The sequence below is a fragment of the Diadema antillarum genome, unplaced genomic scaffold, assembly GCF_040938485.1.
Source record: "Diadema antillarum isolate AM-2024a unplaced genomic scaffold, OU_Dant_1.0 scf00000133, whole genome shotgun sequence".
Classification (NCBI taxonomy): Eukaryota; Metazoa; Echinodermata; class Echinoidea; order Diadematoida; family Diadematidae; genus Diadema; species Diadema antillarum.
The window spans coordinates 528,039-551,569 of record NW_027271022.1 but is presented as its reverse complement, the minus strand read 5'-3'; the positions used below and the strand labels follow the sequence as shown (position 1 = coordinate 551,569).

The window sequence follows — 23,531 nt, the reverse complement described above, 5'->3', positions numbered from 1 at the left end:
AGACCTGAAACACAGACTGATATGATTACTACTATACTAACAATACAATTTACCACCTTTAGCATGGGGCCACAATGACATATTGTGAGCATGCAACTTGCTTTTTGCTATCTGGATAAATATAGATAATCCCATGCTGTAATTATAGAATATTTCATGTATAACTACACTTTGTCTGATTTTCTTTTGATATTGTTTTTTTTTTTTTGGGGGGGGGGGGTATAATATTCATTCAATGTTGAATATAACGAGTTGCAACGAGATTATTAACAAACAAGCAATCTTAAATTTTAGGATCTTCCCATTGTGCACAGTGTTTTTTTTCTCTCTATAGAATCTTCGTCTCCCCTCCCCCCGCATCTCTACTCCCCTTCTTACATTAGAAGTTTTCAAGTTGCCGTTTACTTCTCGTCCAATATGATTTTCTTTCCAAATCACCTTCCGTGATTTGCCAATCTTGATTTCCTTGTGATACAACCTTGCCCATGGTGGAACAAAATAATAATGATAACAATAATAATAATGATAATAATAAAAACAAATAATAACAATAATGATAATAATGATTGTCATCTTCATTGCATGCGTTGCTGCTCCTTTGCATGTTGAAAAATAACGCATTTTCATCCAGGTAAATCTTACGCGAATTCAGTTAAACAGTGCAATTTATGAATTTGCTCCGAGATCAAAAACATAAGAGGTTCAGATCTTGTTCGGGGGAGGGGGGGGGGGGGGGGGGTGTGTTAATGTTTCGATAAAGATTGAACAAAATATGTGTGGTGAGCTAATACAAGTATTGTTACTCTTCTCAGTAGGTTTTCACAACTTCACATCTTTCTGTTTCTAACAGTAAAAGAGAGAAACTCCTTTATATTTCCGAGATCGTAAAACTAGCATGACTTTGACATATCGCAAGCAAAAATCACATTGTAAATAAAAATTAATACGCTTTGGGCTAAATGGCATGTTTCACTTGTCCTCTTTCTATTATTGATAGTGGTTTGTAATGTATACTGTATATTAAAACACACACGCATATCATTTATATTTCTGTACGTATATATCTATGTATTAATATATATATATACGTATATATATATATATATATATATATATATACATATTATATATATATACGTATATATATATATATATACATATTATATACGTATAAACAAATATGTAGATAGCCTCTAATTCTCAGTGCAACCTCATAAGCATTTCAAAGTTTGCGTTCCACAACTTCATGAAACTCAGAACAAACAAGACAAATCGACATGAAACAGATCTTAAGATCTATTACGTAAAGGAAGCTTTTATGGGACAGCCATTACATCACACTGTGGTTGTATTTCACGTTTCACAAAAAATTTCACATTGATATCATTCTCATCACAGTATACCCTAATGATTACACTTGCATTATTGCTTTGAGTTTTACAGTGCAGTCTAAAATACAGCCACTTGCCAATCTCAAGGTGGTTCATAGCCTAGGTGAATACTGAAGATTATTTCAATTCATCCTATACACTGCACGCGACTGCCTTGAACCTTTTTCCAGCGCACTTGCTTTATTTGTGTCGCATGCTACATTCGCTTTAATACCCCTGTAAAGACTGCCGATTGGGTATAGTTTTTTTCCTGGGCCGTTCGCTGACAGTACACAAAGAGTGACTGTTCCAAGGATAATGGTACAATATTTAGCGAGAGTGGAGAGATGAGACGCTCTCTTCACAACACGAGGCCGAGTTGAACTGAGAATCTTGATTTTAATAATCGAATGCGAAATCTTGTTAGCATTGCACATTTATAGAAGTTCTACTGTATAAATTCACGATTTGTTTTATACAACATCCCGGATAATAACCACTGATACCGGGGGTGGCCAATCCACGGCCAAGGTATACCATCAATTAACCATTTATCACGGCACAACTATCAACAAAATAATGAAAAAGAGCGAATTTGGTGAAAGTCTCTGTGTCTTTGACTCTCTTAGGCCTACAAGTTTGATGATATCATAGTACCCTATCAAATACTGCTGGGCCTCACTGACATGCTCGACAGCGAAGGGTACATTTTTAGCGAATAACAATAGGACTACATATCTATTTTTTATCGGATGAACAGTGGACGGACTTGGTAACAGCATATAACGTGTACTAGTATAGCCACAGCACCGAATGCGAGCTCATCATGAAAGGTAAGATATTTTGAGGAACACTGTTAGACACAATGTATTAAAGGGACTGTACAGTACTGGTTTAGGTGGGGATCCATGTTTTGAACATTCATAAGTGATATAATGAGAAACCTTTAATGAAATATGAAAGGGCATGTAATTTTAAGAAGGATTCAACATTTGTTTGATGGAAATTTGTTTTCAAATGGCAGAGATATCAAAAAAAAAAGTGATAATAATCAAAGGCGACAGGCCACGCCTTTCATTAGGATGTCTTTGTTTCACCTTGTTTTTGGATATCTCGGCCATTTTAAAACCGATTTTCATCAAATAAAGTTTTGATACCCATTAGAATTGCATGCTCTCTGACATCTCATAGAGTGGTTTCTGAATATCTCGCAAAACGTTAAAAGCTAAATCCTCACCTCAACCAGAACTGTACACACCCTTTAACAACCTATACCTAGAACTACATGCAACGCTTTACAATAATTATTGACTTGTAATAGGACTATAACACCAGACGACACAGAGTTGCCCCTCTCTCAAAAGCGAGAGTTATAGCCCAACAAAAATTTAGACATGACAGCTCAAATTACGTATAACCACTAAGCGCTTAGACACATCAGTTCGTCACATATTATATTCTAAATCATACATACGCATGTTGCGTCGCACCTAACATAGGGGAATTACTGGAGTTCAAACGCAACGACAACATGACAAGCTTCCATCAGTATTATGAAGACGTTTTGACGAGTGGTTAATACGCATTGCAGACCAGAAGTTTTACAACTATAATAAACTACAGATAAAAGTTGCAATTACAACATGGATTACTAAAATGTGGCCAGTTGATTGGTTGATACCTATCTGTTGACCACGATAACTACCCATGCTGTATCAAGATGATCAATTATTTTAGATGGAACGGGCTCACATAAAACAAATAAAAAAAAAACATATAAAATGTCACTGGACTTGGGACTTTCGTCAAATACTGGCCAAGGTTACAGGTATTGGAATGAGCAGGAATGTTCATCTCCTATAATACATGTACATATCATTTTTATTATTTTGAATTGTCTACCTGAGCTGCTTATTATTCTTTGTTAAAGTCACATTTAACGTGTTCATCGGCCCATGTGGCCTTGACCATATCGGCGGGAAAGTCTGGAAAATGTTTCGCAAATGCTGTCAGGATTTCATCTGGAGACCGGAAATACGACTTTTGAACATGCCCCTTTTCGATCTCTTGCAGAAGGGTGGCGTCCTTGATGCAGACTAGGCGGCGATTGGGCCATGTCATGCAGCGGGGGCTTGACAGGTAGGGAGGTGACGGCAGCACGGTGGTGTAAATCCGCGTCATGACGGCGTCGAAGTAGGATATTTTCTTTGGCTCTTTGTAGTGGATGTAAATGAAAGAATACCAGCCGTCCTTGACACGGTCCGGCCATAGGGCTGCCCTCGGGTCGGTGTCGGCGTGATGCTGGCGGATGATAAGGTCCCCATCGCGGACGAACCTGTAGCGGAGAAATGAATCGTGGTACTCGGGAGACTCGCGCTCAAAATCACACGGAACGGCTGTGAACGTCGGATAGCCGCTGCCGACGTCCACCATGTGCATACTGCCCTCAGAAGTGAGATCATGCGCCATAATGATGACGTGGCTATCTGCGAAGCTGATGTCACATGTAACAAGGGTCACGTTGTATCCCAAGGTTTGCATGAAAACATAGAAGAAGACATTATGGACGTAGCAGAGTCCGCCTATTTTGGCGAAGACGTCTTTCTTTATCTCTTCAAAGGAAGGCAGGTGCCGCTGGTGCTGAGGCACAGCGATCGCGCTGACCGACTGGAAAGGTATGTGTTGCTTCCAGGCGTCTATGAGGTCCTGGAGAAAAGTTGGACGATCGGCTCTGAGCCTACTCTCCGGTGACGTCACATCCAAGACGTCACTAATGAACCAAAGAGCTTCTTCCATTGTCATCTCTGCGTTATCCGACATCTTTGGGAACTTTGTAGGAGCTTCCTGAGAGATATTTACCCACCTGGAATGCACAGTCACGCAAATAAAGAACCTTTATTACAAAGTAATCACAGTCTTGCGGTTATGAGGAAAATACACGCGTAAAAAAAAAAGAATATCAATAATGACAAAAGGCCTATCTTGCTCAAAGTAACGAAGGGAGTGTGTTAGAGAATCAATACAACTCTCAGCGGTTTGTCATCAGGCACTGCAGTGCCTTTCACCAAAGAACGGTCACGCTCGTTATCATAATGCCATCACTAACTCTAATATGAGCATGAGCATGAAAGTTTCAACTTTAGAGCGCTGCCGAAGACAGAGATCTAGCAACGACAATTCTTGATTCTCGTCAGTCAAATGGTTATCTACAGCTGTATTGATAATTGCCACGTTTCATTAAAGCATTTGCTTCGCGTTTCCGGAAGACGGTGATGAACGTGACAAGTTTCTACACGGTGCTATCCCCTTGAAACATGTCAAAACTCATTTCTGTCACATAACACAAAAAATAATTAATGTTGAAGGCACTCGAGCAAACTTTTGCCTTTCTTCACTCCAGCATTTATTTAGATACATCATACGACCACAATCTTCACTTGGGTCTCCTGTTTGTAAATTTGAAGGAGCCATCTAATGGAGCCATCTTCGAAACACTTTTTACACAATTTGAACTTCAAGCAACACATGATTATTCGAACTTCATCGACCGAAGCACTTATAGATACTCCAACATAATTTGGAAACGTTTGACTCATTTAATTTTTCGTGAAACTGAATACAGAAGGCACTGTCCAACCCTGCTGTTGGGGCGAGTATACGATATAAAAGCCAATGAAAGAATCATACCTGAAATCAAAGTGCCGTCGATTCTACGACGTATTTCTTATTTCAGACTGTTTATCAACAGTTACTGGTTTAACTAAGTTGGACTCATCTCACGAGTTGAAATAGTATTCCTCATCAGGACCGCAAAATGAATGACTTCAGACGCATTCACAACTCCCTGACCCTCCATCTGCCAGGTGCCCTTTTCCAAAGAGGCGGGCTTACCCTCATGCCCGTTTCATTATTTTTGTTTTGCTTTTCCCCATGTTGTTTCCTTGTTTTTCTCAAGGGAAGATAAGGAACAAGTACAATGCACTATTCAAATAGGGCTGACACAGAAGAAAGAGAAATTCCCAAAGAGGAACCCGATTTCCGAAGTCGCGACGACGGCTGCATAATATTCACTGATGGCAGCGCTGACATGATTTTTGGTAGTGACAGCTTCTTCCATTGCAGGGATCAGGGTCATTTATAGTTCGCGTATATTGCATCAGCTCATCGCGATCACGGGCAGTCAAGAAAAATAGAGGCAGTATTAAAATGCACAAAGTTTTATGGTAGGTACACTCTTGACCCTCCTTATCATCCGCAAATACTTACTGTTTGTATGGACCCTACAAGCACAGAGTATCATGTCTCGGGTTTTTAATAGCTCACACATAGACCTGTATATACAACATGTCTATCATCATGTAAGTTGACAGGGTAAAAGAAATTGCTGAAAATCTGATGAATATTTCCCTTCTACAGTGATGCACAGCTGTATACCTTTTGTCCCCAACTGCAGGTGCCTATGTATGTAGCCGTAATGTATAGCAAGACTCGAGATGAGTTAAAGGACAAGTTCACCTTCATAAACATAAGGATTGAGATGATGTAGCAATATTAGTAGAACACATCATTGAAAGTTTGAGGAAAATCAGACAATCCGTTCAAAAGTTATGAATTTTTGAAGTTTTTGTGCAGTACCCGCTGGATGAGAAGACTACTGCAGTGTATGAATAACTTAGATGTCACATGCGTACAACAATATAAGGATAATATAAAGAGAATTTCACAAAATTCCATCTTTTGAAAAAAGTACACATTCCCCTGACTCGTTACCGACAAATGTTATGGGCAATATTATTCCCCCTGCCTTTAGAAAGAGGCAAGTGAAGTGCTCTTTTATTATGCGAAAAAAGTGAAAATATGTTGAATTTTCTTTTACATTTTCTTTATACTGTTGTACGCATATGACTCACAAGCTGTAGTAGTCTCCTCATCCAGCGGTTCCAACACAAAAATTTAAAAAATTCATAACTTTTGCATCGATTGTCCAATTTTCCTCAAACTTTCACTGATGTGTTCTACTAATATTGTTGCATTTTCTCAATCCTTATGTTTATGAAGGTGAACTTGTCCTTTAATTAATGCGTGCGATAATATGTGTGTCTGTGATAGATTTTATCACCACCCGTTCATGGACATTGCTCTCGACTAACAAACTTGCGATCTCACTTCTATAGTTCTAACAATGATTAACATTGCCTTTATATCCATTTACCAGCGTATCCATAGCCTCCGAATATTGTATCTTCGAGGTACATTGTATATGATAGCCCTGTTATAGTTTTTCCTTGATGTGCAAAGAGATAATGATACTTGAAATCAAAACCAAAACAAACATGTGCATGCAGGTTCTCTCAAATATTTTGTAGTAACTCGGATGCATGAGTTGCATCGAAAAAAAAAAATGTAAAGGCGCATCATAACAGTTTGCGATTAATGCTCATGTGTTATCAACAGTAAAGTCACTGAAGCCTGAAATCATTCCAGAAGAAAGGATATCAGCTGTCGCTCATTGCTCATAAGGATATGCTATTCAGTAATAAAATGAAATGCATAGAAAATGTCTGAGTTGTACTAGTTATACGTTCTGCATCAGTCAATGGATGTAAGAAGGATCCAGTCCCCCGAGCATGAGAATGGCGTGTGCAAACATATCGTAGGATGAAAGTTATGTGTGACTTCTTAACCCTGAAAAGCTTATCTGTGAACCTGATTCTGTGCATGTCAGAATTGGGTCTTTTAGTCTGACACTGGCTCAGAATATTATGGCACAATTAAGAAATAACATACAGTTACAATTAACTCTACAGAGAGCCTATATGGGGGGAAAAAAAATCAAGAATCAAGAATTGTATTGAGTCGGGCAAGAGAGCCGAAAGATGTGACTTCTCTGTAGATGATCGGCCAGGAAGAATGGACCATGCAGACTTCCATGGCATCATGGAGGTCTGCAAGAAGCTGTATGATACAGCTGCCCATCGCGACTACGAGCAGTGGAGGAAAACAGAGGCAGTAACACTTGTAGTTTTAGGGTCGATGTAGACCCTTATATACCCCTGATTATCTGCAAATAATATAGGGCCTATTGTAGGAAATAGTCCGATATGAACTATAATAAATTATATACGCCTCTGATTGTTTTGATATATCATACTATAAGCAGATCCCACAACTTTTCTGCCTTCATGAAAACATAAGCTGACAAGTGTGCATGGAAGTTGTACAGTTGTATGTGGAAATTTGATAAAAATTGTTTTCCTTCCAGGGTAATAACGAGCCCCAAAGTAGCTTATACACATATTCAGATGGGGGGGGGGGGGGTTCAAGACCGAATAAAATAATGGGTGATTTTGAGCCTGGATCCCTTCCTCCCCCCCCCCCCCCCCCACCCCTCCATTGGTCACCAATTCTGTACCGCATGCGCGTTCCGGATTTTTGTAGGGGCTAAAAGCGGTCCCGGGGAAAATCCTGAAAAGTTGTAGGGGGGGGGGGGGCGTATCTTTTCCCGAAGAAGACAAATCAAGGGTATATTTCAATTTCCCATAAATGGTAAAATAGGGTCTCGAATTTTACGAAATAAAATCTATTGTTCCAATTCTCGTGTACAACCCGCTACCATGTTTTTGCTGCAAAGCATTGCTGGGCTGGCCTTCTTTTCGCAGGACATTATCATAAACTTAATTGTACCCGCGGTCCCTACCAGTACCACGTAGGACGTCACTTGCGTCATGCTGCTTTAATGAAAGGAAAAAAAAAACTGTGATATAAGGGGGGCAAATTTTGCTGGCCCCTTTCCAAAAGTCCGTGATTGGGTCACTATCCTAACACATGTACAACTGTATCGTCATCCTTAACCTAGTAACGATCTCTCAAAATCTGGAACAAACATATATGTTCACATTTTTCAAAAGCGGCCAGCAATATTGGGGATGTACTGAACTTGTGGCAAGGTTTAAGTTGGGGGGGGGGGGGTGGTAGTGGTGGACATCATTCGGTAGGGGAACGCTTCTCTAGCTCTTCAACTTCGATAATTATTACGGTACGGGTTGTATGACCTCGCTCTGGCACGCAGGTGCAGTCACAGATCAGGGAGGTGAGACACCTCTCACCTCCCTGCACAGATCCAGAGCAAGCTGTTTGTACAGACGCCAAGTTGACGCACAGACTCTTCGATACCGGAGCCTTCGACCTCCACAATACCACCACACCAACGTACCACCCTTCCCTCCGATACCCAGCGTTAGCGTCGCGCGTAGTATCGTCAGCACTGCACGCCTAATTAAAAAGTGACGATCGCTTCGGTCCTGGATTTTCAAACACCTCAGAGATGCCTGAATATGGTAGATGCGAGCTCAAATTTTTCTGCAATGGACGCAAGGTACTTCTGGTACTAGCTAGTAATTACAATACGTCGAGGTTCGGATGAATTTCCCTGTGTAACGTTAACTCTTATTTCGATTTTGGGATGTGCTCGAAACCACTACGCATACGTGATCGAGTACCAGTACAACTGTACTGTACGTCTGTAAATAGGCCCTGTAGTACGAATGCGTTTCACACCTAACATAGGATGTAGGTTCATTTTATGATCACGTAGATCTATTTGTATGTGTGTCCTTAGTCCGATTATACACATTACTGAAGTGCGATATACAAAATGTACTCACAGTTTCGTCTTAACACCAACGGTGCAAGCGTGTGTTCGTTTGGGACGTTTTCCCTCAAAATATTACTGGTTACAGGGACTGAGATTTTTACTTCAACACCGTCGTGTACTCGTATCGTCCAGCTCAGCAGGTACAGTACCACGGCCGCGCACCCCGCGCCGGACGCCGTGCGTCGAGATTTGAGATTCTGTCCAGGTACCGAGATACTGCACCAGTGCTGTTCGCTCGAGCGGATAGCCACGACCACGGCGAGGACAGTCTTCAGTCAATGGCATCCAAGACTGGCATCCACCTCGCCGTGATCGGCGGCGGGATGCAATACACTCGCTCTGCTTTCATTTACCTTGTTGCATAATTCCTGTTCATTGCATTTTCATGATAAGTCCACTAGGGGAGATAAACCAACCACTTGGGACATTATTTTTTGATTTTGATTTTCAATGAGGGCAAGAGCTGGGGCTCGTCCGTCCTCTGTAACTGTTAGGGTTTTTGAAGATCAAAGATGCCCTACTAGGCTAATTACAAATTTTATGTTTTATTACAAGAATTCTAACGTTACACTATTATGTTGAGAATGTATGTTTAAGCTGTACAGAAATGGCCAGAAAGGAGAGCAAATTATTTTCCTATTAATTTTGGTACTGGTATTTAAAAAGCCAGCTACAATAAAAATTTTTACAAATATAGTCAATAGAAACATTACCGTCAGCCTTAGTAGGATAATCACCTAGGGCCTCAGTCAAAGTCTTCCAAAGCAGGCCCGTGACTAGGATGTTTATGGGGGGGGGGTGGGGGGGGGGGGGGGGGGGGGGTTCAAAATTGGTAAGATTTTTTAGGGGGGGGGGGGGGGGTCAAAATTAGAAATAGTGGCCTCACTCTGGAAGGGGTGTATTTTGGACCCTGCTCATTCGAACCCCCTGAACCCCCCCCCCCCCCCCCCCCCCCCCACCCCCCTTAGCGGCTTAGTTACGGGCCTGCAAAGTTCTCTTTTTACAGGCCCTATTCAATTAATTTTAATCTCTCCTACGTCTAATTTTCTGAAAGTTGAAAGCTATAGATATTTCTTCGGTCCAAATTATGAAATAGTATAATTGCCTCAAAGAGAGGCAAGGTTGCAGGACTGTACATAGAGAATAGAAGTGTGTAGACCTGTTTATTGCATTAAATCTTTTGTTTTTTCCACAGCATGAAGTGTATAATTATCTAACTTGTTCATCACTTACACACACAAAAAAGAGAGAATTCTTCATTTTAAAGAGTGTGCATGAAATAAAGTGATTTCGATTGTGTCTGACTGGGTCAGAATGTAGAGTTGGAGCTAAACTTAATTAATGTAATTCAAATATTTTCAAGCCTATGCACTCATGCTGCATATTAATCAAAAGCCAGATAAAGTAGGACTGATTATGGCTTAGTTGTCTCATATTCCCAATAAGATCTTGTTTTGGGAGCCAAACAAGTACACTACAGGGTCATTATGACATTCGATATTTTTGTAATGATGAGACAGTATCTGTGCATTCTTGTTTTGCAGATTGTTGAAAAAGATGCAGATCCACAGATGAACCTGGCAACTTACCTGAGGGGGAAGTGTATCCTTTTGTAAAATCATTGACAAAAACAACAAACACACAAGAGTCCCAAATTTTCTTTTCAATTTCATTGTCTGGTTTTGTAAAAGATGAAAAGTGTTCATCGTATGAACACTTTTCATCTTTGACCCATCCAACCAACTACACTGTACACTGATTTTATTACAGTGTATATACTGGTACTGAATAATATTTTTCTTCATATCATTTCATCAGCGTTGTCATGAAAGAACTCTGGTAATTGATCAACATGGACCGCAAAGAAGATTCAGCCAAGTGAAACGTTAACAAGCAAACAATTTTATATGTATTATTGTTAGTCCTATCTGAAACATTGAAATATTTGTTTTTGCATCCAAATTGGGGTACTTGTGTTAAACTTTTCAAGTCCCTTTTTGACTGAGTGGAGCCTGCAATATGACTGGCTCTAATTAAATGTATACCATGGCTTTTGGTTGGAGAATAAACTGTACTCGTGTTGCTGTAGTGTACAATTTATTGCACACCAGGTATACATGTAGGTGCAGTTGTACCTGCTTTAGCATATCTGTCATGGCCGTTTTCCTTGACTGCAATTTGTCAGTGCGGTTATGTGGAACCAAGGTGGGTTGCAGCGAGGGAGGATGTGGTGCATGCACCGTCATGGTGTCGGATGTGCACCCCCAAACACGAGCAGTCAGGTACTTAAGTGTTTCAGCCTGTTCCTCTGATGCAACTTGTCAAATATGGCCATTTTCCAGCTGTATAACATGTGTCCCCCATCATACGTTACTCAGATAAAGTTATTGATAATAATAAACATGGAAGCACAAATGTGGTATAGTCTGTTGGCAGAACACCAAGAAATTTGATATTATTCGAAATTTGATCTATGATAACCTGAACTACCACCCTTTTAATGAGAATTTGAGAGGCAAAGATTGTGTTAGAATCCCCTTCATGCCTGATGACAGCATGTAAACTTGAAAGCCATAATTTGAGGTCTCAAATTTTGCTCACAGTGTATTTATAGTGGCTTACTTCTTTGGAAGTAAAGTGTACAACTACAATGTAATTCTATCATTGGAAAGGCTGAAGAGGGAAGAGTTGCAAGAATGCCAATAGAATATCAATCCTCAGAGACTTTAGTTATATGCTTTTTTGCTGATGGGTCACACTCTTTTCAGTCAGTTGAACTTAAAACCTTAAAATACCTATCAGTATATACATACGGTGTGTGTACTTTAGTACAGCTAGGAATTATGTATTGACAGTGTGTATCTATAACACCATATTGTATTTCCCCAACAAAGTCTCTTACAAGATGAATTGATATTATAGTACATGGATGTTATACACTTCTTCCTACTAGGCACAAATCAGTCATGGCGTGCTTGACCCCAATCTGCCTGCTCCATGGGAAGGCAGTGACCACTGTTGAGGGCATAGGCAGTGCCCGGACCAGACTCCACGCTGTACAGGTGAGATTATGGGTGCAGGCAGGAAGAGCCAACAACAATCCATAATCTACCTTTAACTGTCTACAATTGAAGTAGAGTGAAGGGATTGGAAGTACAATGTAGTATGATATTTTCTGTGTAATCTCTTCCTTGTCCAGGGATGCAATGAATTTGTTTAGGTTTTAGATAGAAAATAGATTATGTACGTTGACACACCTGACTTGAGTAAAGTAGTAAAGTTAAAGTGTACCCTCAGTAGTGTAAGTCTGCTTGCATCAGCATGTCGGCCACACCCAAAAATGGGCCAACTATGAAAGGAGATAAATTACTAAACAAGTACATTGTCTATGTATCAAATTGCCAGGAGAGGTTGGCCAAGAGCCATGGTTCTCAGTGTGGATTCTGCAGCCCTGGTATGGTGATGTCCATGTACGCCCTGCTGCGAAGTAACCCCATGCCAAGTGTCCAGGACATCCTACGCCACCTCGAGGGGAACCTCTGTCGATGCACCGGCTACAGGACCATCCTGGATGGCTTCAAGTCATTCTGTGGGGTGAGATTTTGCAGTAGCTTGAGCTTTTTGTGTCCCCTATCTAGTAACAGGTTGCACTTTGCCAATTTGAAAGAAACAAAAATGAAATGGCTGTCAGTAGGCTGCAGGCTATGATTCGTAGGTCATAGCAAACTATTCTATTGATGAATTGTATAATGCATTACAAAATTATACTCATGTAGCTATCAACTGATAAATGAAAATGTGTATTTAAATAAGTATGTGCATGTGATGGTACTTGAAAGTTGTGTGGTTGTGGTGCATAGTTCATACCTATCATTTCTTTGTATTATCATCTGCTGATGTTTTGTTTTGTTTTGATTTTTTTTTTTTCAGGAAAACTGTTGCCAGGTGACGGGAGGGCCTTGCAAATCAAGATCACCGGACCAAGACAACAATATGGTATGAACTGTGCACATACATCGTGTATGTCACTTTATAGGTTTTTGAGCTGTATAACTGACCCATATCCACTTTCAGTCCTTCTCTCAGGAAACTAAAAGATATATGATAGCTTGAATGTGTTGTTCTGGTTTCATATGTCATTGTGGTTTCGATGCAGTAAGCCATCCATTAATTCAGACAGTAGTGATGCAGTTTTAAAATACTTCCTCTTCATTGAACAGGGATTATGAAACCAGCATTTCAAGTAATCTGCATTCTGATCTTCGACTATTTCATGATGCAGTGTCTCTCTTTGACTCTAGCACCTCTACATGATGAATATCTGCAACTAGTTGATCTCTCTTCATTGATTTCTATTGTTGTAGATAATAAACATTGTATCAGTCTTACATTTAAAGATAATGTTTCCAACCATCAATAACTATCACTATGAGCACAAAACTATTGCAGTAGTAAGTAGCTGTTTATAGCCCTGTCTGTACTTGATGTCAACATCTTTTTTTTTCTTCTTTTTCTGAATGTATTCTCTCTCTCTCTCTCTGTATTCCTTTTGTTTGTATTTAGGAAGAAAATACTGATTTCCAGCCTTATGACTCAACTCAAGAACCAATATTTCCTCCTGAATTACTGGTGAGTTTATACACTCTGCATTTTGCAGTTGATGTGGTTCATATTCTTGTATTTGATGGATATTAAAGGGATGGTAGTATTGGTTGAGGTGAAGTTTTAGTGTTATACCTCTTAATGAGATACTTACAAACCACTCTATGAAATGCTAAAGCGCATACAATTTTAAGAGGAGTTCAAAGTTTATTTGATTAAAATCAGTTTTAGAATGGCTGAGATATTCAAATACAAGGTAAAACAAAGCGATCCTACTAAAACATCGGTCCCACCTTTTATTAATATCCCTTTGTATTTGTTAATCGGCCATTTCAAACCCAATTTTCATCAAGTAAACATTGAGTTTCTCTTGAGGTTACTTGCTCTTTCATACTTCATAAGAGGTTTCTCATTATTTTACCAAAAAGTTAGTAACCTGCAGCCAGGTTTCAACCGATATTATGTTATCCCTTTAAACAAGTCTTGCTAACCCTCATCTAAGCTTCCCAAGCATTTCCATTAAAACATGCAGTTCATCCCTGTTCAACTTGTGCATCTACATGTACACTGTGATGTAAATTCAGCCATCTCACTCGGCTGTACCAATGCCTCAGTTCAACGGGAAAGCTGTTGTGACATTATAGTCACTCAGTATGGGATTAAAGCATTCCAATGTCTGTGCCATTTAGTGCACAAAAGACAGTAATGGATGGTTTAGCTTTTAAGTTGAACTATTTCATACATTCGTCAGGTAGTTTTGCAATTTTGTGCAATTTTGTTTGACAGCTTAGATTTTAGAGTGACTTGACGAAAGTCTACAATCTCATTGGCCAAGAGGTATGTTTTGATGTTTACTGGCCGTAAGGAAGTCCTGCATTTTATAGTAATATTAGTTCTATACTCTTTGTTGTCCCCGCCAAACGAGTTCGAGCAGGGGACTATGAAACGGGCTCTGTACGTGTGTGTGTCCGTCCGTGTGTCCGTCCGTGTGTGCGTCTGTGTGTGATCAAAATCTTCAATTTGCTACTTCTCTGTCATTTATGAGCCAATTTTGATTGTGTTTGCTTTATATGATAGCACTATGTGGGAGCTTTGAAACTTCTACACAGAATTTCAGTTGTGACCTTTGACCTTGACCTTTGACCTATATTGTACATTTTGCTACAAAATGCTACTCCTTCGCCATTTCTAACCCGATTTTGATTCCGTTTGCTTTATGTGATGGCACTAGTTGAGGGCTTCAAAACTTCTACACAGAATTTTGACCTTTGACTTCTTTGACCTTTGACCTTGATTTTTTTACCTGTATTGTACATTTTGCTACAAAATGCTACTCCTTCGCCATTTCTCACCCGATTTCGATTCTGTTTGCTTTATGTGATGGCACTAGGTGAGGGCTTCAAAACTTCTACACAGAATTTTGACCTTTGACTTCTTTGACCTTTGACCTTGATTTTTTTACCTGTATTGTACATTTTGCTACAAAATGCTACTCCTTCGCCATTTCTCACCCGATTTCGATTCTATTTGCTTTATGTGATGGCAATAGGTAAGGGCTTCAAAAATTCTTCACAGAATTTTGACCTTTGACTTCTTTGACCTTTGACTTTGATTTTTGACCTTTGACTTCTTTGACCTTTGACCTTGATTTTTGACCTGTATTGTACATTTTGCTACAAAATGCTACTCCTTCGCCATTGCTAACCCGATTTCGATTCCGTTTGCTTTATGTGATGGCACTAGGTGAGGGCTTCAAAGCTTCTACACAGAATTTTGACCTTTGACTTCTTTGACCTTTGACCTTGATTTTGGACCTATATTGTACAATGGCTACAAAATGCTACTCCTTCGCCATTTCTAACCCGATTTCGATTCCGTTTGCTTTATGTGATGGCAGCAGGTGAGGGCTTCAAAACTTCTACACAGAATTTTGACCTTTGATTTCTTTGACCTTTGACCTTGATTTGTGACCTGTATTGTACATTTTGCTACAAAATGCTACTTCCAGCGGGGACATATATTGCGCACCGCGTAAATTCTACTTTTCCTTGTTTGTTTTGTCTTCATCTTCCAGGCAGGCTAAGGGAGCATTCTTTTGAGTTACTACTAAATGCTACATTTTTTTTTTTAAAGAGGAAATCATGATGCGAAATGATGATAATAATTTTGATGATGATGATGATAATGATAGTAGTGATAAAAAACATACAGTAGTAACATTTATGATGATACATGTAGTAATTAGCAGAAGGAAAAATGAAGCATGATATTACAATGATGATATTATCATTGATAGATGATAATGATTAACTACTAACAATTATAATGATAATGATAATAACACATGAAACGATCATGGTGATGAACCATTACTTATTCAGCAAACTGCAAGTAAGTTTCCTATTTCAAACAAATTTGATTTCCCCATGAGGGCAGTTATAAAACATAGTATAGAAATGGCTGCCTTCTGAGTTTATAATTTTGAGACTTTTTTGTGGTGTACTCTCATATCAAATTTTACTATTTTATTAGAAATCACTATAATGGGATTCAGTCAGCGTGAAAGCTGCACTATTTGCCAAGAGTCAATTATCCTTTATCATAAAATCTAAGTTACAATGGTAAGTGTGACTTTACAAGTGAAACAAACAGTCTTCAAGGATGTGTTACCAAAGAAACCTGCCTATGTGTGACCATGCAAGAGGAGTGTACTCGGCAAATTTGGGGGAAAAGGTTAAAAGCTGATATAGCAATGCTGCTATTTTTTTTTTTTTGATATATTTTATAGTTCATGGCCAAGTTATCAATCTGTTAATATTTCCTCCGCTTCTTTGTATTGTCAGGCTGATTATGATGAGTATAACAGAACTGCAACCTTTGCAAAAGGTGGGTTCACCTGGACCCTGGCTTCGTCGCTCACAGAGCTACTGAGAATCAAGGCAGATGACCGCAGTGTTATCATGATTGCAGGAAATACCATGATGGGTAAAGCTCTTATTTGATTATCAACAACTAAGGTTCTTACCTCATCAAATTTGTACAGTGCCAATTGTTCTTTCTGTGCTCAACCAGCTTTGTACAGTCTTCATTATACAATAGGGATAAAATATTCCAGAAATGTTCACCATGTCTGCTTAGCTATTAGTGTCTTGTTAATCTGCAAGATCATGCTGGATATTGATGAGCAAGCAAAATAGCAATATATCTTAGATGACATGATATCTGTAGTAGTATTTACTTTATATAGACAAAAAACCCCCACACTTTTCCCGGTATACCCTATGAAGCTGAGAGGGGGAGGGAGTTTATTGTGATAATTTTAAAGGGATGCAGTCCTCACGAAATTTAAAAAAATATGTTGTTGTTGGTACCTCCAATGAACTACTTTCATCAAAAACAAAGCAACTTTCAAATCACCAAATAAGCTCGTACATTTCGGTTAAAAAAGTGTGACTCTGCAAATGAGCAAGTCTTGGCGGAGAGTCATACGTCATCGATGCACAACTCTTTCCAGCGGTGTTCTGCTCGTCATCCCTAGTTATTTATAAATACATGTTTACTATTTATTTTTATGTATATAAAAAGCTTGAAATATTTTGTTTGAAATAATAAAACCACATATTGTCACATTTTTTGAAAAAATCAGATATGATCATTTTGAACACTTAAATTGGTTTTCTGAGGCACGGCTGTCAACTTGAGAGTAGGGCATCAATGACGTTGCACCTTTTGGCAGGCTCTTACACGATCGCTTGCAGGAATTATTTTTTAAAAATCGTGTACGGAGACAATTTTTGATGTCCACGCGTATAAATTGGTGAAAGGTTATATTTTTTACTCTTCTTAATTATCAGTACAGTGAAAATCTCAGGACTGCTTCCCTTTAATATGATTTTTTTTTTCTTCAGAAATGTCATTACTTTTTTCTTTCACATTTTGCGCACATTTTTAAAACCCTAGTAGCAAATATCAGGCATAAGCTTGCTAAGATATGGCACATTTTTGTGACCAATGTCACCAAAATATCATTATGGTAGTTTCCAATAACGTTGTTGTTTACAATGTAAGGGTCTTACAGGAAGTGTCAGATGAATGTTTTTCCTTGGTTTTACTCAGATGACATTCCTTTTGGTTATCAGATATTCTAGATAGAAAGAAAGAATGTAAAACGAGAAATAAAAGAACAAAGAAACGCATAATAAGTCAAAAAGAAATACATCAGAAGTAAAAAACAATAAAAAACAAAAGAAATTGAAATTGATTTTGATGCCACAATTTCCTTCATGTAAATTCATTTATAATACTACAGAGAGTATTTACACACATAGACACACAAAAATGTCCATATCAAGTTTTATTTTGGGATTTAGAGCTTAAAATCTGATGCACAGCAAATAAAATGCATAAATTAGCATAATTAGCATAATTCAGAGAAAATGATGTGTTGTGGGTTACATAATGGGCAACATGCATTCTGATTTTGAGATGATCTAGCAATTGGTGGCAGAAATCTGGGAGGGGGGATGGTGCAAATAAGCCGCTTGGGATTTACAATTTCAAAATAGCCCAGTATATAGGGTTAGCTCTAGCGATAGTTAATGATCAAATCTACACACCATGACTATGTGATGTATTTACTTTTGTGGCAAGTGTATGAAATTCAGCAAAAAAATGAGAGAAAAAAAAAGAGAAAAAGTAGATGTTATTGCTGCAATGAGAATGAATCACTGTCTTTAGCAACCATGTGTCGTATGCAGCCCCTAAACACAGTTTTCCCCAAGAGAAAAGCCATGTTAACGACCCTGTCTATAGCGGCCACCTGTCTTCAACAGCCACTTTTTTCATCTCCTGTGGGTGGCCACTATAGACAGGTCTGACTGTAACTCACTTTCATTAGCATCTTCTGTGGAATAAGAAGGTCATGCTGTTCAAAAATGTTCATTTAAAGAAGGCCATTATGCAGCTGACCATGTGTGTCCAATGACATTACTGTACACAGATTTTTTTTTTGTGTGCACAAAATGATTCATCTACTTTGATTTAATGTGGACAGGAGTGGAGAAAACCCGTGATGGGGTTGAAATACTCTGCGTGGTCTCCCCTGGAAATGGGATAACAGAACTGACCAAGGTCACAACCTCTGACACTGGGGTCACCTTAGGGTCAGGGGTCACCGTGACAGAACTGGAGAGGATTCTCAAAGAAGTGGTCGATAAATACCCAGGTATGGTTTATTACTGTCTATTGTAAATCGTGTTCTGAGTAATGATTGCATATTATGTGCAATGCACTGAACTTCACGATGGTTTTAATATCTTCTTTAGCTTTTTCTGTCTTAATGGGATGGAAGAATACGCAGTGTCACAGAATTTGCCCGATTTCCATCCTTATATATGGAAATAAACGGAACAAAGAAATCTTCATAACCTCTGAGAACTGTTGGCAGGCTGTAACTCATACAAGACGAAACGGAGGAAACAATGTGCATTCAGTTAACTCAAATATTTTAATTGTCTATAACTGACTATTGGTTTTACAGCAAATTATAAAAAGAGAAAAAACGAACATAAATTATTCCTGCTCAGTGGCTTTCTGGCTCTTAGGACTTTACTATGTTTAACTCAAATTGGATTCATTTCACCTCGAATGGCTGTCACGGATGTACGTTGTGTGACGATGGCTTATGACGACGACGTATGACGATGGCAATGCAGGTCGACGACGGTGTCGGTCGACGACGGGGCCCCGTTACGCTGGTGCTGGTATGGACTGTCGCGTGGTCTGTCGTAGCAACTCTTCGCGATTGCCGTTTGCGTGGTCGCTCTCCCGACGGACGTCTTAGCGGTGTCTCCTCAGCATCCAGGAATGAAGTCCGGTCGACAGTCTATGCTCCCTTACTGCCTCGGAGCTGGTCGACAGTCAACGACGCCTTTATGCACCTGCCTCTTGCAGTGTCAGTGGGCCCTTGACCCTTCGGGAAACCCGGAAACCCTTCAAATATTAAAATAATCACATTACTTCAAGCCAGAGCACTGAAACACATTCATATTACATTCACATCCTGACTGACGTTCGAATTACCTCATTATACAAATATATTCAGGCTCATGTAACCATAAATAACAACCATTCTATATTCTATATCACATATTAACTTGAGCGTTTAACAATAACCATTGTATCTACATCACATATTAACTGAAACCTTTATCACAATTCACTCTCAATTCGGATATCCGTTACACAAACGAATTATGCCAATTGAATACATAAACATTTCAAAATTAATGCACTTACCACTATCTGTGGGTATCTCTAGTTAATACTGACTGGGGTGGCGGCCCCTGTCACTGTTAGCGAGTGGCCATTCACAAGTGGCCATGTCACGGAGACAGCACCACAGCGTGATGTCCCCTTCAAGGCCTGATGTCATACTGCCGCTCCTTGCCACACATAGCACTACCGTGGCTCTACCGAGAGCGGTCTGGAATTTCTTCTATTGAAATGCTAAAGAGTTTGCGTCAATTTACATACTTAAGTGCTTATTTACAAATTCTATGCAAATTGACCTCAGTGGAGGAGAGCGTCTGTCACTCCACTCGTGACACCCAGTATTATTTACAGGAGACAAAAATGGGTGTATAGCGCAACAGAAAGAAAAGTATTTCATATTTGTTTTTTTGTCACAAGTCTGTTTTTTTTTCCCCCGGTTTAAGAGAATGCCCCACAGTGAAGAAAAAAGAAATGAGAGCAGAAGACACCTAAATGAATGAATGAGCTATAATTTTATGGCTTAGAATACAATCATGTACAATTCTGCCAGATGACAGAATTTCTGCTCTCTCACATCATCTGACCCTCTCTCCTTGTGCTGTCCAGAATATCAGACTCGCAGCGCATCTGCCATTCTTGAGATCCTGCGCTGGTTTGGAGGACAGCAGATCAGGAATATGGCTGTGAGTGCATTGTTCTCATGCATGTGGGAGCTCTAGCATACGTTGTAATAAAAGTAATATGACCCTGTCCCCAAAACAGATTGCAAAACAAAGCAAAACACGGAACAAAACAGAAAACAAAATAAAGCAAACAAAACCATTGACCGTCCAGGTACTAGTAGGCATGCAAAGGGTCAAACATTTGAAAAAAAAAGAGAAGGAAACATTTACCTGGTCCCCCAGGTCTTCAAAAAAGTGCTGTGACCCAAAACTGTCATCATCAGTCTCTGGTGTGATAGCCAGTCCTGGGAAATTAGATTTCATTATGCACCTTTGATCCTTGTGTTGAGTCAGATGATATCTGAAAGTAACCTCTGTCACTTGTTTTGTTTTCTTTTGTTTGTCTTTTATTTTTCACATGACTCCGCTGGCATGAAAAGTAATACTAACAATTTGTACTTACCAGCTTCACACCATTATTATCAGTTTGTGGGAATCCAAAAGAAGTTGCTTCTGATGACTTAAAATAACAATTGATGTAATGTACAAGTATTGTACACTGCAACACAAAATTTATTGTCAAAGTGTAGAGACTTTAATATCATATCTTTATGGCATGTCCAGCTGTATGTTACCCATATTTGCAGTGGTTATAATGGATTGCTTGTAAGAGGATGATAAGAGATTTATCCGTTCCTTATGGGATCCTGATACACCAGGTTCCCTAATTGTAGACAAGAGTGTTTCCATTTGTGGCATAGATTCATGCTTATCTGTGTTATGCTGACCATAAAAATCATATATTAATCTAAAGATTAAGAATTTCTTCCATCTATGGCTGTTTCTATTTCTGTATCAAAACTGCTCGTATCTTTGTTAAATCGACCTTTTTCCACCTTAATAGTAGCATGCTTGTTTGCTAAAAGACCTGTATCAAAGTGTACATAACATATGGACTTATGCTGACTACAGTTCCGCCTGCGATCAACATCACAGGATGAGCGCGCTCATATGCGCTCGATTGCGCTCAGTGCGTGGCGATCACTTGCGCGCGCGCTCATCCTTGTTTACAAATTTGAACACGGCGTTTCATCGCATAGCCACAAATCGTAAGAGCGCCAGCTGTTGGCGTACTCGCGAGTAGTAGTACATTGTTCCCTTGTTCCCTACGTGTACGAACACGTGTATTCGTCCGTCCACTGTCATTCTATAATCTTGCGTTTCAGTACACGAATGCTTTTATTTGTGTGTGTGTGTGTGTGTGTGTGTGTTGCGTTCAATTGGCCCCTTCTTTTCCATTTTTCTTTCGAATTTGTATTTTACTTTTGCTAACTGATGGTCGCCAATTTACACCTCATATTATTTCTGTCACCAAAAAGGAAGGTCAAATCCTCTTCCTTTTCCTCGCATTAAAGTCGGCGCGAGAGTACTCACTTGTTGTTTTAAAGTTCGTGTGACTTTTACCGCTGTTATTCTCAGTGTCTGTTAATTGTACTTTCTTCGTTCTTGCACTCGCAGTACTATTGCGAGCAGATGCACACACACACAATTACGCTCTTTGCAAAATCGACAAGATAATCATAATACTAGTAATATTGACAAGAAAGCGTGTCAGAAATGCAACAATAATAGATTCGGTAGCAACATTTCGAACCATCGCTCTTACCATAACCATGCAGCGCTCGACACTAACGGTGGCTAAAAACGCACATCGGGCCACCAAGATTTTGGAAATGAAGATTTTCCCCCAGAATAGTCGGATGTTTGCCTTTACTTTTGGAAGTGAACAGCTGTAACAATCGGCTCCGTCAGAACCTAAAATAAATATCAGATGTTTGCTTTTAATTTTGGAAATGAATAACGGTAATATTCGATTCCGGCCGTATGATACTAAAATAAAATTAATGTCGGATGTTTGCTTATACTTTTGAAATCGAATAATGATAAGATTCAACTCCGTACGGTGCTAAAATTAAAGTCAGATATTCGATTTTGCGTTCGGAAATGAATAAGGATAACATTCGGCTCCGGAAGATGCTGATATAAATGTCAATGTTTGCTTTGACGTTCGGAAATGATTAAAGATAATATTCAACTCCGTAAGATGATAAAATGAATGCCGGATGTTTGCTTTTACTTTCGAAAGTTCATAGCAATAACATTCGGCTTCGGAAGATGCCAAAATAAATGTCAGATGATTGCTTTTACGTTCGGAAGTGAATAGCAGTAATATTCTGCTCCATACGATGTTAAAATAACTGTCAGATGTTTGCTTTAAAATTTCGAAATGAATAACGGTAACATTCAGCTGCTTTATGTTTGATATTTGCTTTGACGTTCGGAAATGAATAACAATAATATTCAAACTCCGTATGATGATAATGTCTGATGTTTGCTTTTATGGCCGAACGTAAATAGCAATAATATTCAGCCCCGTATAAATGTCGAATTTTTGTTTTGGGCATTCGGAAATAAATAACAAAAATATTCAACTCCGTACGATGATCAAATAAATGCCGGATGTTTGATGATTATGTTCGAAAGTAAATAGCAATAACATAGCTCCGGAAGATGCTGAAATGTCGAGTGATCCCTTTGACGTTCCGAAATGATAACAATAATATTCATTGCAACTCCGTACGATGATTGAATAAACGTTGGATGTTTGCTTTTACTTTCGAAAGTAAATAGCAATAACATTCGGCTTTGGAAGATTCCAAAATACATGTCAGATGATTGTTTTTGCATTCGGAAGTGAATAGTAGTAATATTCTGCTCCAAACGATGCTGAGATAACAGTCAGATGTTTGCTTTAAAATTTCGAAATGAATAACAGTAACAATCAGCTGCTTTAGATGGTAAAATCAATGTTTGATGTTTGTTTTGACGTTCGGAAATAACAATAATATTCAAACTCCGTATGATGATAAAATAAATTTATATCTGATGTTTGTTTTTATGGTCGAACGT

General features: G+C 39.0%; 2 protein-coding genes across 2 annotated transcripts in view; one reads left to right on the top strand and one right to left on the bottom strand.

The window, feature by feature from the left end:
- Nucleotides 1-3,284: 3,284 nt before the first annotated feature.
- Nucleotides 3,285-4,190, bottom strand: LOC139720788 (uncharacterized). The gene has a single exon (XM_071632128.1). It carries the CDS (start codon nucleotides 4,188-4,190, stop codon nucleotides 3,285-3,287), a length of 906 nt encoding a protein of 301 aa, XP_071488229.1.
- Nucleotides 4,191-8,530: 4,340 nt separating this feature from the next.
- LOC139720786 (xanthine dehydrogenase/oxidase-like) overlaps nucleotides 8,531-23,531 on the top strand; it is an 89,963-nt gene continuing 74,962 nt past the window's right edge. Inside the window, exons 1-10 of the mRNA XM_071632127.1 lie at nucleotides 8,531-8,745; nucleotides 10,569-10,626; nucleotides 11,210-11,306; nucleotides 11,978-12,086; nucleotides 12,430-12,618; nucleotides 12,955-13,020; nucleotides 13,588-13,653; nucleotides 16,470-16,611; nucleotides 18,680-18,850; nucleotides 20,506-20,582. Coding sequence (XP_071488228.1) covers nucleotides 8,695-8,745; nucleotides 10,569-10,626; nucleotides 11,210-11,306; nucleotides 11,978-12,086; nucleotides 12,430-12,618; nucleotides 12,955-13,020; nucleotides 13,588-13,653; nucleotides 16,470-16,611; nucleotides 18,680-18,850; nucleotides 20,506-20,582 — 1,026 coding nt within the window. The 5' untranslated portion in view covers nucleotides 8,531-8,694. The remainder of the gene's footprint in view (nucleotides 8,746-10,568; nucleotides 10,627-11,209; nucleotides 11,307-11,977; nucleotides 12,087-12,429; nucleotides 12,619-12,954; nucleotides 13,021-13,587; nucleotides 13,654-16,469; nucleotides 16,612-18,679; nucleotides 18,851-20,505; nucleotides 20,583-23,531) is intronic.

What these genes read in the sequence shown, in the direction of transcription:
- LOC139720788 (XM_071632128.1), bottom strand. Translation starts at nt 4,190, where the DNA reads ATGTCGGATAACGCAGAGATGACAATGGAAGAAGCTCTTTGGTTCATT.